At 43.4% G+C, this 13,858-nt stretch overlaps 1 protein-coding gene across 2 annotated transcripts in view; it reads left to right on the forward strand.

Annotated features, from left to right (window-relative positions):
- Nucleotides 1-2,296: 2,296 nt before the first annotated feature.
- The window catches only part of stat5a (signal transducer and activator of transcription 5a), an 83,919-nt gene continuing 72,357 nt past the window's right edge, over nt 2,297-13,858 (forward strand). For both annotated transcript variants that reach the window (XM_083780031.1, XM_083780032.1), the window contains exon 1: nt 2,297-2,459. In XM_083780031.1, the coding sequence (XP_083636157.1) occupies nt 2,424-2,459 (36 nt within the window). In that variant the 5' untranslated portion in view covers nt 2,297-2,423. The remainder of the gene's footprint in view (nt 2,460-13,858) is intronic.

Raw genomic sequence — 13,858 nt, forward strand, 5'->3', positions numbered from 1 at the left:
AATTGAATAAATATCAGTGTTTCCTGCAGGAAAAGGCCTTGGCATGGTGCTGGGCGCGGGGGGATCAATTAATTTTGATTGATTAATTAATGAATTTGATTAATAAATTAAGATTAATTTGTATTATTGCTCTTGTATTGCTATTGGAGACACTGGGGGGACACTGGGGAACACTGGGGAGGCACTGCAGGGGCACTGGGGAGGCACTGGGGGGGGCACTGGGGAGGCACTGGGGGGACACTGGGAAGGCACTGGGGAGACACTGGGGGGCACTGGTGGGGCACTGGGGAGGCACTGGGGAGGCACTGGGGAGGCACTGGGGGGACACTGGGGGGGCACTGGGGAGGCATTGGGAAGACACTGGGGAGGCACTGGGGAGACACTGGGAAGACACTGGGGAGACACTGGGGAGGCACTGGGGAGACTGGGGAGGCACTGGGCAGACACTGGGGAGGCACTGGGGAGAAACTGCAGCCACTGGGGAGACATTGGGGAGGCAGTGGGGAGGCACTCAGGGGGACACTGGGGAGATACTGGGGAGGCACTTGGCGGAAACTGGGCAGACACTGGGGAGGTACTGGACATTTCATATCACACACACTATGATTCACTATCCCCCTCACTATCCCCCTCAAAGCTTGGCATGGCGCAATTTATTTCAACCATGGCGCAGCGCCATGCCAACAACATTGTGCAGGAAACCCTGAATATGTTCCATTGGTTCCAGTTAATAGCAATGACAATGAGGGAGACTGTGCAAGACAAGAGAAACCCACAGCAGCGTAGCATTAAAATCAATCAGATTCAAACAGTTGTGAAAAGGTTACCATGGGCTATTTCCATTCATTTTCTTTCTCACCAAGGCAACCACTTCACTTTCTGTCTGAGGTTGCTTCCCTCAGGCGCACACCAATAATTAATTTGCTCTGTTTCACCATTCCCTCCCTGATTCCTCCTTAATACCCCTGTCTACTCTCTTCCACTCTGCTCTTCTATCGGTCACCCACTAAACACAAGCACACACACACACACACACACACACACACACACACACACACACACACACACACACACACACACACACACACACACACACACACACACACACACACACACACACACACACACACACACACACATTGATTATGTTATCAACCAGTCTACATGGTCCAATTTGTGGCACAGCTGAGCTCTAGTCTGACTGCAACCACTGCAGACAATACACGAGTTTGAATCTAATGGAAGAAACTACCATAGTGTGGTCTATAGCCCGAAGTTCCCAACCAGTACTTGAGCCCCCCTCTGGTGGTACTCAAGAGGAGTCTCCCAAAAAAGAAGAAAAAGGCAAAAGTGGAATGAAATATTTATATTAATACAGGTAGTTCTTCTGACTGGTTGAAATAGGCTCTCCAGTCTTGCCGAAATTAATATATATAGCACCTTTCCAAACATAAAGTTACAAAGTGATTTACAGACAGGTTAAAAACAGCAAATAAAAAGGACATCAAAACATTAAACTTGAAAAATAACAGGGGATCAAGACAATTGAAAATACATTAATTAGCTAAAACACTAATGGGTTTTTAAAAGCGTTTTAAAAGAAGACACTGACTCCGCTATAAGGGCCAAGGTCAGGGAGTCCCAGAGCAGAGGAGCCAGGTCCGATCCCCTTGAGTGACTAGAAATGAGCATGACAGCACACCTAGCCGTTAAAAGATTTGAGGATGGATTAATCACATAATATTATCAGTTGTGCTGATTAGACATAACAATAGGATGGGGCAGGTCTACGCTCCTGTATTTTGGAGACTTGGAGAGCCAGGTTTTTTCTGTGGTGGTAGGTATAAAAAGGTTGAAAACAATAATTGATTTAGGCCTTTAAATTAGAATACTCTGATAAACCAGAGTTGGTTAGCCAATAGCCAGGTTGTGTCAATAGTACTCAATACGGTGGTGGAAATAGAAAGGATATAGTCTATAATATAGTATCATATTTTATGTGAATATTAAAGAAAAATAATAATCGTAACTAAAGCGTGACCATTACATTTATTTATTTAGTAGTATATGTATCTGTATTAGTATTACTGTTGTTATTAATCCAGAACGGCTTTAAATCACTTTAAATCAATCAATCAGGACTGAGAAATATGTCCCTGCCGGAAGTGGGCGGTTTGTCAGAGAGAGAGAGAGAGAGAGAGAGAGAGAGAGAGAGAGAGAGGGAGGGGGGGGCGTGGGTGGGTGAGTGAGAGAGAGAGAGAGAGAGAGAGAGAGAGAGAGAGAGAGAGGAGAGTGAGAGTAGCGGGAGAGAGAGAGAGAGAGAACTGCATGCGTAGCGAACTGTTGGAAACTATAGCAGCGACTGAGAGATTCCTGCCGTAGGTCGCTCACGTTGCTCCAGAGTGAAGGTTCCCTTGAGTTTTATGAAAGAGGACACCACATTATCACTTCCCACAGAGGTAGGTCTGCTCCGTACTGGACACACGTCCGTCCATGGCTTTTATTCTATGTTGCGCTTCTGCGGAGCGAGGCTCCTTATTGGGAAAGAACGCTCTGACAGCCAGCGCTTTGTAAACAAACTGCTCTCCCCTGCGTGTGTGTGTGTGTGGCGTGTGGAGTGTGTATAGCGCTCTTCTATCTATCAAAACATGGAGATAACAGTTTAAATTATTGCCATTGACCAGTTGACATAAATGGCTGTTGTAATCATCCGTGTTGTTTTTGGTTTTGGTTTTGTTTAAGTTGTCTTTCATCGTCTTATCTACATTTTAGAGACCTACTGAATCAACAGGCAGAGACCCCCCCCCCCCCAGCCTTGCCTGTCAAAGCGAGAGAATGCAAACGCTGGTCTTTACACGGCACACATTTGTAATCTAAATGTACTACATGAGGCACAAAGTCTCAACCTATCGGCTAGAATAGGACTATAAAGATGCATCGTGTGTACACAGAGCATGGACATGTTTTTATAGCCTGGGTTACAGACTAGTAACCGTTAGACAGCCAGCGCTCAGGCGTAATAATGAGCGAGCGTGCTTCAAAAGTTTGACAGGTGAAAGCCTGACTGCTGCTGCTGCTGCTGCTGACTGGGTAGAAGCAGCCATTGTCTTTCCTCAAGTCAAGAATGGCCTTCATTTTGTCGAATATTTTATGTTTTCCACTATGTTTTTCTTTTTATCAAATGAAAATGGTATTTAAATTACTGCAATGGCGCATGGTGGAAAAAGTAACGTATAGCTAGTACTGTCATATGTAGCGTTGTAGAGTGCACTGTAGTGTAGACTGACTGGGCTGCCAGTTTTTCAGACAGTCGCACACCAATGTTTAAAATCATATCAATCAGTGTCATAGAGAGGAGGTTGTCGTATGTATGGTGTATGCACCACTTAAAAGTATATTATAAGTCTTTCTTTTGTCATAGATAAAAGTGTGGTAGGCCTATGTGCAAATACGAGCTACTTCATACGAAAAAACGAAATTACTTTGGAATGTAGGCATAGCTAGATGTTAGCTGGTGTAGTGGGAAAAGTCTTAATAGGCCATAGGCCTACATCTCAACGTGTGTGCGCCAGGTCAGGTGTAAGCTAAGGGAATATATTGAAAGGTCAATATTTTTTTAATCTGACCATGGAGGCTGTGTGTGTGTACTGTACTGTACTGTACTGTGTACTGTACTGTACTACATGTCTGCATAAGTGTAAATGACCCTCTCACTTATTTTATAAGTCCTACTTCAATGACATTAGAGTACAGTACTGAGTACAGTACTGGCAGAGTAGTTCTGGAGCAGCGGATTGTGTGTCCCTGGTTTTTCCCTAATGGGACTGATCAAGGGTAGCTACTGGGACGTAAGTCAGGACTTGATCACCCCGGCTGGGTCATGATGTTGTGAGACCCGAAACCCTGAGGACCTTGGGGTACGTCACTGAGGATACATACGTCCCAGGTGCATCCATGCAATGTTTTTTAGTTCCAGTATTGCATCCCAGGACCCCTGGAGGGTGACATGATTGCGTACTTCTCAATTTAGTGAGTCTAAGGATGCAGGCTATTTGCATCACTGGATGTGATATTTGCCTTTGGATGTATGCTCCACTAGTGCATGTCATTACCTTTAAACTAACTGCCCGTCTACACAGGCCTTGTGTCTGTGTTGCAATTATCGCTTGAAAATCAATTATTTACGAAGTGTAAATTAAGCATTTATCTCAGCTGATTCTAATATTCTACAGAGGCTGTGTGATGGGCTTCAAGGCTGTCAGAAGGCTTAATTTGATGATGTCTCTTTTCTGTCAGCTGGAGGAAGTGACGCGGTTTGCCCTTTGTACTTGACATGACATTAGCTCTGGTCAAAAGAAAAAAAAAACATTAGCTCTGGTCTGCTTCACAAGTTCACAACCTGTATTAATATATATTTTTTTATTAAACTTAACCTTTCTAAGCTCAACAGTCCTTGAGACGTATCCTAATAATGATCCATAAACCAACCATGGCTGACAGCTTTTATTAGGCGACAGTGGCTCTGTGGCTCAATGGCCGCCTGGTAACCGGAAGGTTCCCAGTTCGATCCTGGGCTCCCCCATAGTTGGTGTCGAAGTGTCCGAGCAAGACTCTGAACCCCTAATTGCTCCCGATGAGCAGGTTGGTGCCTTGCATTGTTTCCTACTTTCCTCCGCCATCGGTGTGTGTGTGTGTGTGTGTCTGTGTGAAAGGGTGAATTTTATGCACAATCTATGTACAGCGCCTTGGACAAAGGTGCTATATAAATGCACCATTTACCATCACTCCATTCTATTCACAATGCTGTCCTGCATGTCCCATGCTGTGGTATTACAATTATGTGTAGATTTGCTGCAGAACCAGCAGTGTAACAGGGAAGGAAACCCTATGCCCTGCATTGATTCTCTAAGTGCACTGTGCCAACATGTCACAGCATGGCATGTTCATAAGCCTCTCTAGGGTTCTCACGTCTCATCACTTCACGACTTTCCCCACTGCCAGGCAAATATGTCAGCTCAGCACTGTAAGATGATAAGTTGTGATAAGAAGTCTTAGCCCCAGCTTTTGGAAACTGGAAAGTTAGCTGACCTGTTCCCGGCAATGTTGGCCTATTACAGTAAATATATGTAAAAATATGTGGTTTCCCAACTGACTAAGCTGTGAGTCAAGGTCTCAATTATCACTTACTTCTACAATGACTGTGCGATAGCCTGAGAGATGTCTGTTGTCTGACAGGATGAAGAAGAAGTCATTGTGCAACAAGTGTTTTGTTTGTGGAAAATACTCTTTCTGGACCTTCACAAACGATGGCTGACCGAGGAAAGAACATTTACAAATAGTGGCTTTTGGACACATCCTTAACTTGATATACGTTTTGTGTCACGCATCAAACATAGCAGATCTGTAAGCTCACAGTGCTTTGTACCGTGCCTGTGACTTGTTGTGAGCTCACTCTTGTATACGTTTCACGTACGTGTTGGTCGGATTGCATAGAAGGCACAGGTAATACTTCAGTGGGGAAAGTGAAATGGATGTTACTCCTAGCTCTCCTTCCTGTTCTGTATCTGTCCTGTGTTTCATAACTGCTGTATACTGCTATGACAATTGAATTTACACCTGTGTGGGATCAATAAAGATCTATCTATCAGACACACAGCCAAAAGGACGTGATCAGGAAGTAGGTAGGGACGTGCACACTGCCCCTCCTCCTTATTTACTTGAGCTAATGCTAATCCACCGCGTGGTCACATGACCATGAGCTTTTAGCTTCGACTAGGTCACTGCCCTAGTGCCCTGGGGCACTCAACTGTCTGTCAAATTGACTGTTGACATCTACAACTTCTATTCCTACACCTCCGTTTCATGCACCAAACTTCACTTATAAACCCTATATATTTGTTGACCAGCATCCAGGTGATTGGATCGTTCCTTTTTTGCCTCCACACTCTTTGCTGAAAATAGGCGATCTACAAGCTCACAGTGTGTCGAAATGGGACGTGTTGTGAGCTTGTAGATCAGCTATTTTTTAAGATTTTTTTTTTTTGCGGCTTACGCCTTTATTGATTTTCTTTTTAAGGGATAGAAAGTAGGCTGACAGGAAACGGGAGAGAGATGGGGGGATGACATGCGGTAAAGGCCGTGTCGGGTCCGGGAGTCGAACCCGCGGCACACCGCGACTGGATCACCAGTCCGGTGCCCAGACCGTTACGCTACGGCCTGGGCCAGATCAGCTATTTTTGCTGGCAGAATAGGGACGCCATGTTTCAATGATTTGGTTAAGGATGGTCGGGAGGTATAGTGGCTGTCTGGGAACAGGAAGATCGTCAGTTTGATCCCCGGCTCCTCCTAGCATGTATCGAAGTGTCCTTGAACAAGACAATGTTGATGATATGTATTATTGTGTTATTTTATGCTATGTTGATTGATATATTGAATATATAGAATGGAAACAGGTTCCCAGGACTTTTTTGTGTTATCCCTTTAGCCTAAATGTCTGACTGTACCTCGTGCTGTTTACATTTCGGAATAATTCAATCAATCAATCAATCAATCAAAATGAACCCCTAACTGCTTCCGATTTGTAGGCTGGCTCCTTGCATGGCGATGTCGGTGTGTGAGTGTATGCACTTTGTAAAGGCCTTTGGATAAGGCGCTGGCGCTATAGAAATGTAGAAGACCAATTTAGCTTCAGCTTGCTCATGTCAAAGGGTAATATTAACAATTTCAAGACAATCTTGTCACTTGTTCTCGTTCTCTCTCTTTCTGTCTCGCTCATTCTTAATGAGTTCCTCTCTTCCCCTCTCCAGCGAGCTCAGTATAAGGGAGGGTGGCTTCCAGACAACTGAGACATGATAAGACTGTGTGGTGTTTTATCTCAGTGACACAAATAATTATAGAATAGCCCGGTTTTACACGCCCCATAGGAAGTTGTTCACTAGAAAGGTGCGTTGCAGTAAAGGACTTAACATCATTGAAAGTCGCTGACGGTGTACTGGTTTGGTTGCTCCGACTGCAAATTGTATGTATAGACATCGCAAATACTGGCCAGAATGCAGATCGAGATGGATACACATGGCTGGGATTAATCATTTCCTCATATTTACACAATACCCCCTCTCTGCAAGCCTGAATACACAAGAGCAAAATGCTGCTCCAAGTTGGCGCAGATAGTTCTACCACCACAGTGAGCGTCATTCTGACCTGAGACAGTGTCACGTACATTACTGTAAAACATCGTCGCTAGGATTGTGAGGGAACTACAGCTACAGTAGAACAGTACTACTCTGTCATGAATCATAATCATGGCATCTTAGTCCAGTTGACGAATGTCATACAACTAATTGCAGTTAATGATTTAATTGTGGTTTTGGCAGTCAAGATTTAAACATGTACATAAAATAATATTTTTGATTTGCCTTTTAGGCTTGGAGTACCATGGAGACAAAACTATAAAGCCTATTATTGAAATACACAAACAAATGATTAAGGTACATACAAGGTACATGTCTTTAGTCAATAATTTTATACTTGTTTTTGAAAGTTGTGACAGGCCTAATTCCCAAGCCATACTGTCAACCTGACTTTGACAAATGAAGAAATGGTTTGAAATAAGTAATATGTGTAGCACTTTAACAATCAATAAAAGATAGCAATTTCTATTTTTATTGTTTCACAATTAAGTAATTGTGAACCTTTGCAGTTAATTTAGACACCTTATTTGGTCAACTGTTGCACATTGCCCTTGTTTGCTCACGTTTACACAATGTTTAATATAACCAGAACACGGTACAACTAACTATACAACAGTATGTGGGATAATGATAGGACTTCTTCTCTGCCTATGGTACATCAGTAATTCTCAGGTGTAACAACTCATTCGGACAGTCTGCCTTCTCAGTAAAGGGAGCAAACCTACGGTTCTAAAACTAGAGACGGATGGTAACGTGTTCTACAGAGGACTCAAACTATGGTTGAAATCAAATCAACTGTGTTCACATGTATAGCTTCTGACTGGTTACTAGAGTGATTATGTTTACTTTTGTATTGGAGATTATGTAATGGGTATTGTAATTTTGCTGTAAATATTATTAGAATGTATAATCTTTTGTATTTGATTGGGTGTTTTTTTAAACTATAGTGTCACTGTATTTTTTAGAAAAGTCCTGTGGACAAGTGGTGAAAACTAGCACATGTGCTAACACCCTGTAAACAATGCATCTGTGCAATGAGCAATGTAATTGTTATGTCCGTATCAAATAAATAAACAACCTTTTTAATATAAAGCTATGCATTAGATTAAGATTGCAGTATCATGTCATAATGTAGCGCAGTGGTTCTCAAACTGTTTAGTCGATTAACCCTGATTAACCCCTTGTGGTGCGCGGGCGCCTTCTATGGGTTACGCGACATATAAAGACTAATGGTGGTACTATGGTTTTATTTTTAATATATTAACTTATGCCAATGGCAAGTATATGCAGAATGTAGCCTAATATATGCTGCAAATATATGCCATATTCAGGTTAATATATGACGTGCATATATGTGGATAAATAGGAAATGTATGTCTCTATATAGCTTATGCAATTTATATTTCCATGTGGGGTGTGGGGGTGGGGGGGGGGGTGCGTCAGCTAGGTCAGGAGGTAACAGGGGGTGCATGGCCAAAAAGGTTTGGGAACCGCTGATGTAGCGTATCCTTTAGAGTCTAAAGTTTAGACAGGGGCATTTAAGAATGCTAATGTTCAGCAGAGTCTTTAGACAGGGGCATTTAAGAATGCTAATGTTCAGTAGAGTCTTTAGACGGGGGCATTTAAGAATGCTAATGTTCAGCAGAGTCTTTAGACAGGGGCATTTAAGAATGCTAATGTTGGCCCAGGCCGTAGCGTAACGGTCTGGGCACCGGACTGGTAATCCAGTCGCAGTGTGCCGCGGGTTCGACTCCCGGACCCGACACGGCCTTTACTGCATGTCATCCCCCCATCTCTCTCCCGTTTCCTGTCAGCCTACTGTCTGTCCCTTCAAAAATCAATAAAAGGCGTAAGCCGCAAAAAAATATCTTAAAAAAAAAAAAAAAAAAAGAATGCTAATGTTCAGCAGAGTCTTTAGACAGGGGCATTTAAGAATGCTAATGTTCAGCAGAGTCTTTAAACAGGGGCATTTAAGAATGCTAATGTTCAGCAGAGTCTTTAAAGACAGGGGCATTTAAGAATGCTAATGTTCAGTAGAGTCTTTAGACAGGGGCATTTAAGAATGCTAATGTTCAGTAGAGTCTTTAGACGGGGGCATTTAAGAATGCTAATGTTCAGCAGAGTCTTTAGACAGGGGCATTTAAGAATGCTAATGTTCAGTAGAGTCTTTAGACAGGGGCATTTAAGAATGCTAATGTTCAGCAGAGTCTTTAGACAGGGGCATTTAAGAATGCTAATGTTCAGTAGAGTCTTTAGACAGGGGCATTTAATAATGCTAATGTTCAGTAGACATGGATATTTAAGAATGCTAATGTTCAGCAGAGTCTTTAGACAGGGGCATTTAAGAATGCTAATGTTCAGCAGAGTCTTTAGACAGGGGCATTTAAGAATGCTAATGTTCAGCAGAGTCTTTAGACGGGGGCATTTAAGAATGCTAATGTTCAGAGGAGTCTTTAGACGGGGGCATTTAAGAATGATAATGTTCAGCAGAGTCTTTAGACATGCGCATTTAAGAATGATAATGTTCAGCAGAGTCTTTAGACATGGGCATTTAAGAATGCTAATGTTCAGAGGAGTCAAGACCAGTTCAGCGTCAAGGCAGCCAGGGTCAAAGGTCACAGACAGGCATATTATGAGGATTATGGCCTGGGTATTCTTTGCATTCCAGACAGTGGGTCGTTGGGTTCTCATGCTTCTTAAGTTCACTGTCCTGCCCTTTTTCTTTTTAACCTACACGTATAATACATTTTACACAGTAAATGTCTTATGTGCGTTCACTCTAGAGTCGAGACACATGCAAAGATGAAAAGATCACAGCATATTTCTCGCATTCTACAACACATTCAAAACTCCGCTGCCCGCCTGCTCACCAGTACACGCTCCAGAGACCACATCACACCTGTCCTCCACGACCTACACTGGCTTCCCGTCAAACAAAGAATTCACTACAAAATCATGCTCACCACCTACAAAGCTCTCAATAACCTGGCTCCCCCCTACCTCTCCGATCTTCTTGAACCATATGTCCCCCCCCACTTCCTCAGGTCCAGTGAAGCTAACCTCCTGAAGGTCCGCAAGGCCAAGTACCGTACCTGCGGGGACAGGGCCTTTTATGTTTCGGCCCCCAAACTCTGGAATGAACTCCCCAACCATCTCAGAGCTGCTCCCTCTCTCCTCTCTTTCAAAACCTCACTTAAAACCCACCTCTTCAGAATAGCCTTCCCCAGTTGAGGTCTCGTTTATCTTTTTATCCTTTTAACCCTGTATCTGTTATGTTTTAGCTTTGATCTTTTTTTTCTTAATAAAGTCTGTTCCTGGTGTTCCCACGTAAAGCGCTATATAAATCTGAGCTATTATTATTATTATTATTATTGTATATCTGTTGCTGAAACGGTTGTTGAGGTTGTCAAGCGTGAGTCCGTAGTGACGTGTGTCGGAGGCGCGGCACGGCCTGCGGGGGTGAAAAAACAACAATCCAGCATACAGCTTTGTAGCTTTGCATCTCATTCTGGAAGTTGAACCCAGCTCAGCTTCAATTTGTAGCTTTGTATTTTTTGCAGCAGCTACAAATGTTGCTGGCTTCCATTGAAAATGAATGGTAGACTGTATCTTTGCATGTGCCCGTGCATATGTGTGAATTTCTCCAATTGTAACTCGGAGTGTACAAATGTCATCTAATAGAGACTTGGGGTCCATTAAGTCAGAGGTTCTTCCCCCCGGAAATGCTTTGGCCAGATGGGGGCGGTATTGGGTAACCATGTTCCCCAACACAGCAACCATCTGGGATCTCTCAGGGAGTTGAGCTAACACCGAACCGCTCTGTGGTTCGAACCAATCGGCGTGAGCTAAGGGAGGGATATGTGCGAAACCGGATGTGAAGCTATATATGATTGGTTGTGTTTGCACGCCCACACGGTGATAGACAGACGGTCCAATCATCTACCAAGTATCTTGAAAAAAAGGAACAGCCGTCATCGAATTTGCTTCCGAGATCCCAGATCCCAATAAGCTGTGAAACAAATTTGTGTAGCAAGCTTCTTGGATCTGGCAGCGTCAGGTTAGTATTATACGTGCTTATTGCTTAACTGAAGCCTATTACAGGATTATCATCATCATTTTCGAGATCATGGATTTCACAATGCCACGGTAGACTTCCCGGTCCTTCATTGCCATCCCCAGTTCCTGCTTACTGATTCATGTGTCCCTAGCGATGACATCAGGGAACGCCAGTTTTCTACCTCTGGTCTGCTTTGATAGGATTCCAGAGAAGAAGGGAACATATAGCCTCATGATCAGCTCTGTAGCAGTGGCCAGCAAACTGTGTTCTTCTGGATCGGACTAGTGAAGAAGAAACACGGGGAAGGTTGCCTTATATTAGAGGAGATGATGGGTGCGCTCTCATTAGAAGGCGGGTGTAAGTGCCATCCAGCCGTTTCGCTAATTTCTTTGAAAGTGTCCATGTCTCGGAGCCATAGAGTAGAATCGGCTCGACGATTATACAGGATGGAGACATGACTGGCTGCCTCACTCACAGATTAATCATATGTTCTGCAGCCTGGCAAGAGACAGGGAAAGATTCATGAAGTCGACAGCCTAAATCACTCAAAGCCAGATGAGTTGGGGACATGAGATAATATGTTTGATGTATCTATCTTTACCCACATACTGTTGGCAAGAACGTAAATATTTGAATGAAAACGCTGTTTTCATTAAACGGTCACACACAAAAAACGTGCTTATCATAATTATTTATGATGTGTGTGTGTGTGTGTGTGTGTGTGTGTGTGTGTGTGTGTGTGTGTGTGTGTGTGCGCGCGCGCGCGCGCGCGCGCGCGCGGGCACATGTACAGTATTGTAATTTTAATGAGGTCACCAATGCTCTTTTGTCTGTGTAAAGTAAACAAAGCATAACGTCTGTCAAAGATTACTGTAAGGAGAACTTGATTAAAGATTATGATGAGCTAGGGGAAAAAAGGAGGCTTTGTCTATTACTCTTTTATTACAGTCGCCTTTAATCTGTTGTTTGATCCAAATAGGCAGTGGAGATGATTGACCAAGAAGAACAAATCCTGTCTTTGTGCAAGACAAACACAAAGTCAGCCAGTGACTCGATCATTGGGGGGGCAGACGTTAGACATGCGTGGCCGGTTAAGACACATGCGTGGCCGGTTAACACTCAACTGTGGCTTCCACCTGAGGTTAGTTTAGGATTTGGCGTGGGACATCGGACCATAGTGTCTGACTGTCAGACCAAAGATATGCACCCGACTCACTGTAGTTTTGTATTGTTAAGTTATTGATGACGTTCCTCATCATCATCATCAATCATAATCATCTGAGAGGCCGTCGTTGCTTATTGGGTAGAGAAGCCGTCGTAATCGTCGTAGCCGAAGCCGAAGGTAATCAGATGGCCCACCCCCCCCCATGTCCATTTTAGCAGCCATCAGCGTGGTTAAGCTGAAGCTGAAGTTCCTTTGTGGGATTGACAAAACTAACGTATAGGCCTACACGTTATTTTAGTTGAGTGCGACGTCGCACAACACTTTGTCACCGAGGTATAAATCTGACTTCATTCAAAGTTCATGTTTAATTGTGGATTTCTTTCCCTATACAGTACTATCATGATACTGTTAGTTCATGACTGCCTCGGTAATATGCTCTCAGACACATGATACCTTTATACAGTAGTAATGAAATATGCATGTAAGGGGAACACAGTTCTGTTAATGGAACAAATGTGTATATGAGGTGTGTGTGTGTGTGTGTGTGTGTGCTCATGCATGTGTCTGTGTACGCATGTTCAAAATGCCTCCACGTATTATTGGACATACAGTATGTGGTCATTTGATGTACATTAAAGTGTAAACCTACAGCATACTGTATGTCAGATAGTCATTGGAATAGTGTAACATTTCATAGCAATGTGACTCAGTCATATTAACACATGACATTCTGTAAGCCCAACCTTAGGCAAGGTTTAGTATTTAATTACTACTGTATTTATATAAGCACTAGTATGCGTGCAGCCATTACACATGTGCAGACTTGGTGCTTGGTCCTGCTGCTAATATATGGCTTACATTTTGGGAAGAGTGATGAATCAGACCTTGCATAAGCCAATAGTCAATGACCTTGTGCAATTTCTGATTGAGTGACCAATCTCAATTCTCTAAGGAGAAAGGTAGACCTATGGCATGGCCATCTGTCCAGGCGATGGGACCATGGGGCGACTACAGGTTCCCTAGCTCATGGCAAAACTGCTAATAAACAAAATCAGCTTGGTCAGTCTCACAAGATTTCACTGCTCTCCGTGTTCAAAGGAATGTAATGATACCAGTCTGCTGGTTGACATCATCTCATTCTCCACTACTACTCTTCCTCATCTACATGGAAACTGCCCCATGCCTGCCCTTAGAGGCATTCAGCCATGTGAGTTCATCACATGTGCTGTTCAATTCATGCACAGAGAGATGAAGAGAGTGAGCTGCAGGGAGATAGTGGAAGAGGGACAGAGACAAAGAAAGGGAAGCAGAGAGATATAGATAGATAGCGGAGTGAGAGAGAGAGAGAGAGATATTGGCGTGAGAGGGAGAACTATGGAGCAAAAACAATAGTGCAACATCATCGGTTGTTTACCCTCGCTGCATTTCACAGTGCTCTTCTTCAGG

Source organism: Protomyctophum parallelum (assembly GCF_964188405.1).
Source record: "Protomyctophum parallelum genome assembly, chromosome: 13".
NCBI lineage: Eukaryota > Metazoa > Chordata > Actinopteri > Myctophiformes > Myctophidae > Protomyctophum > Protomyctophum parallelum.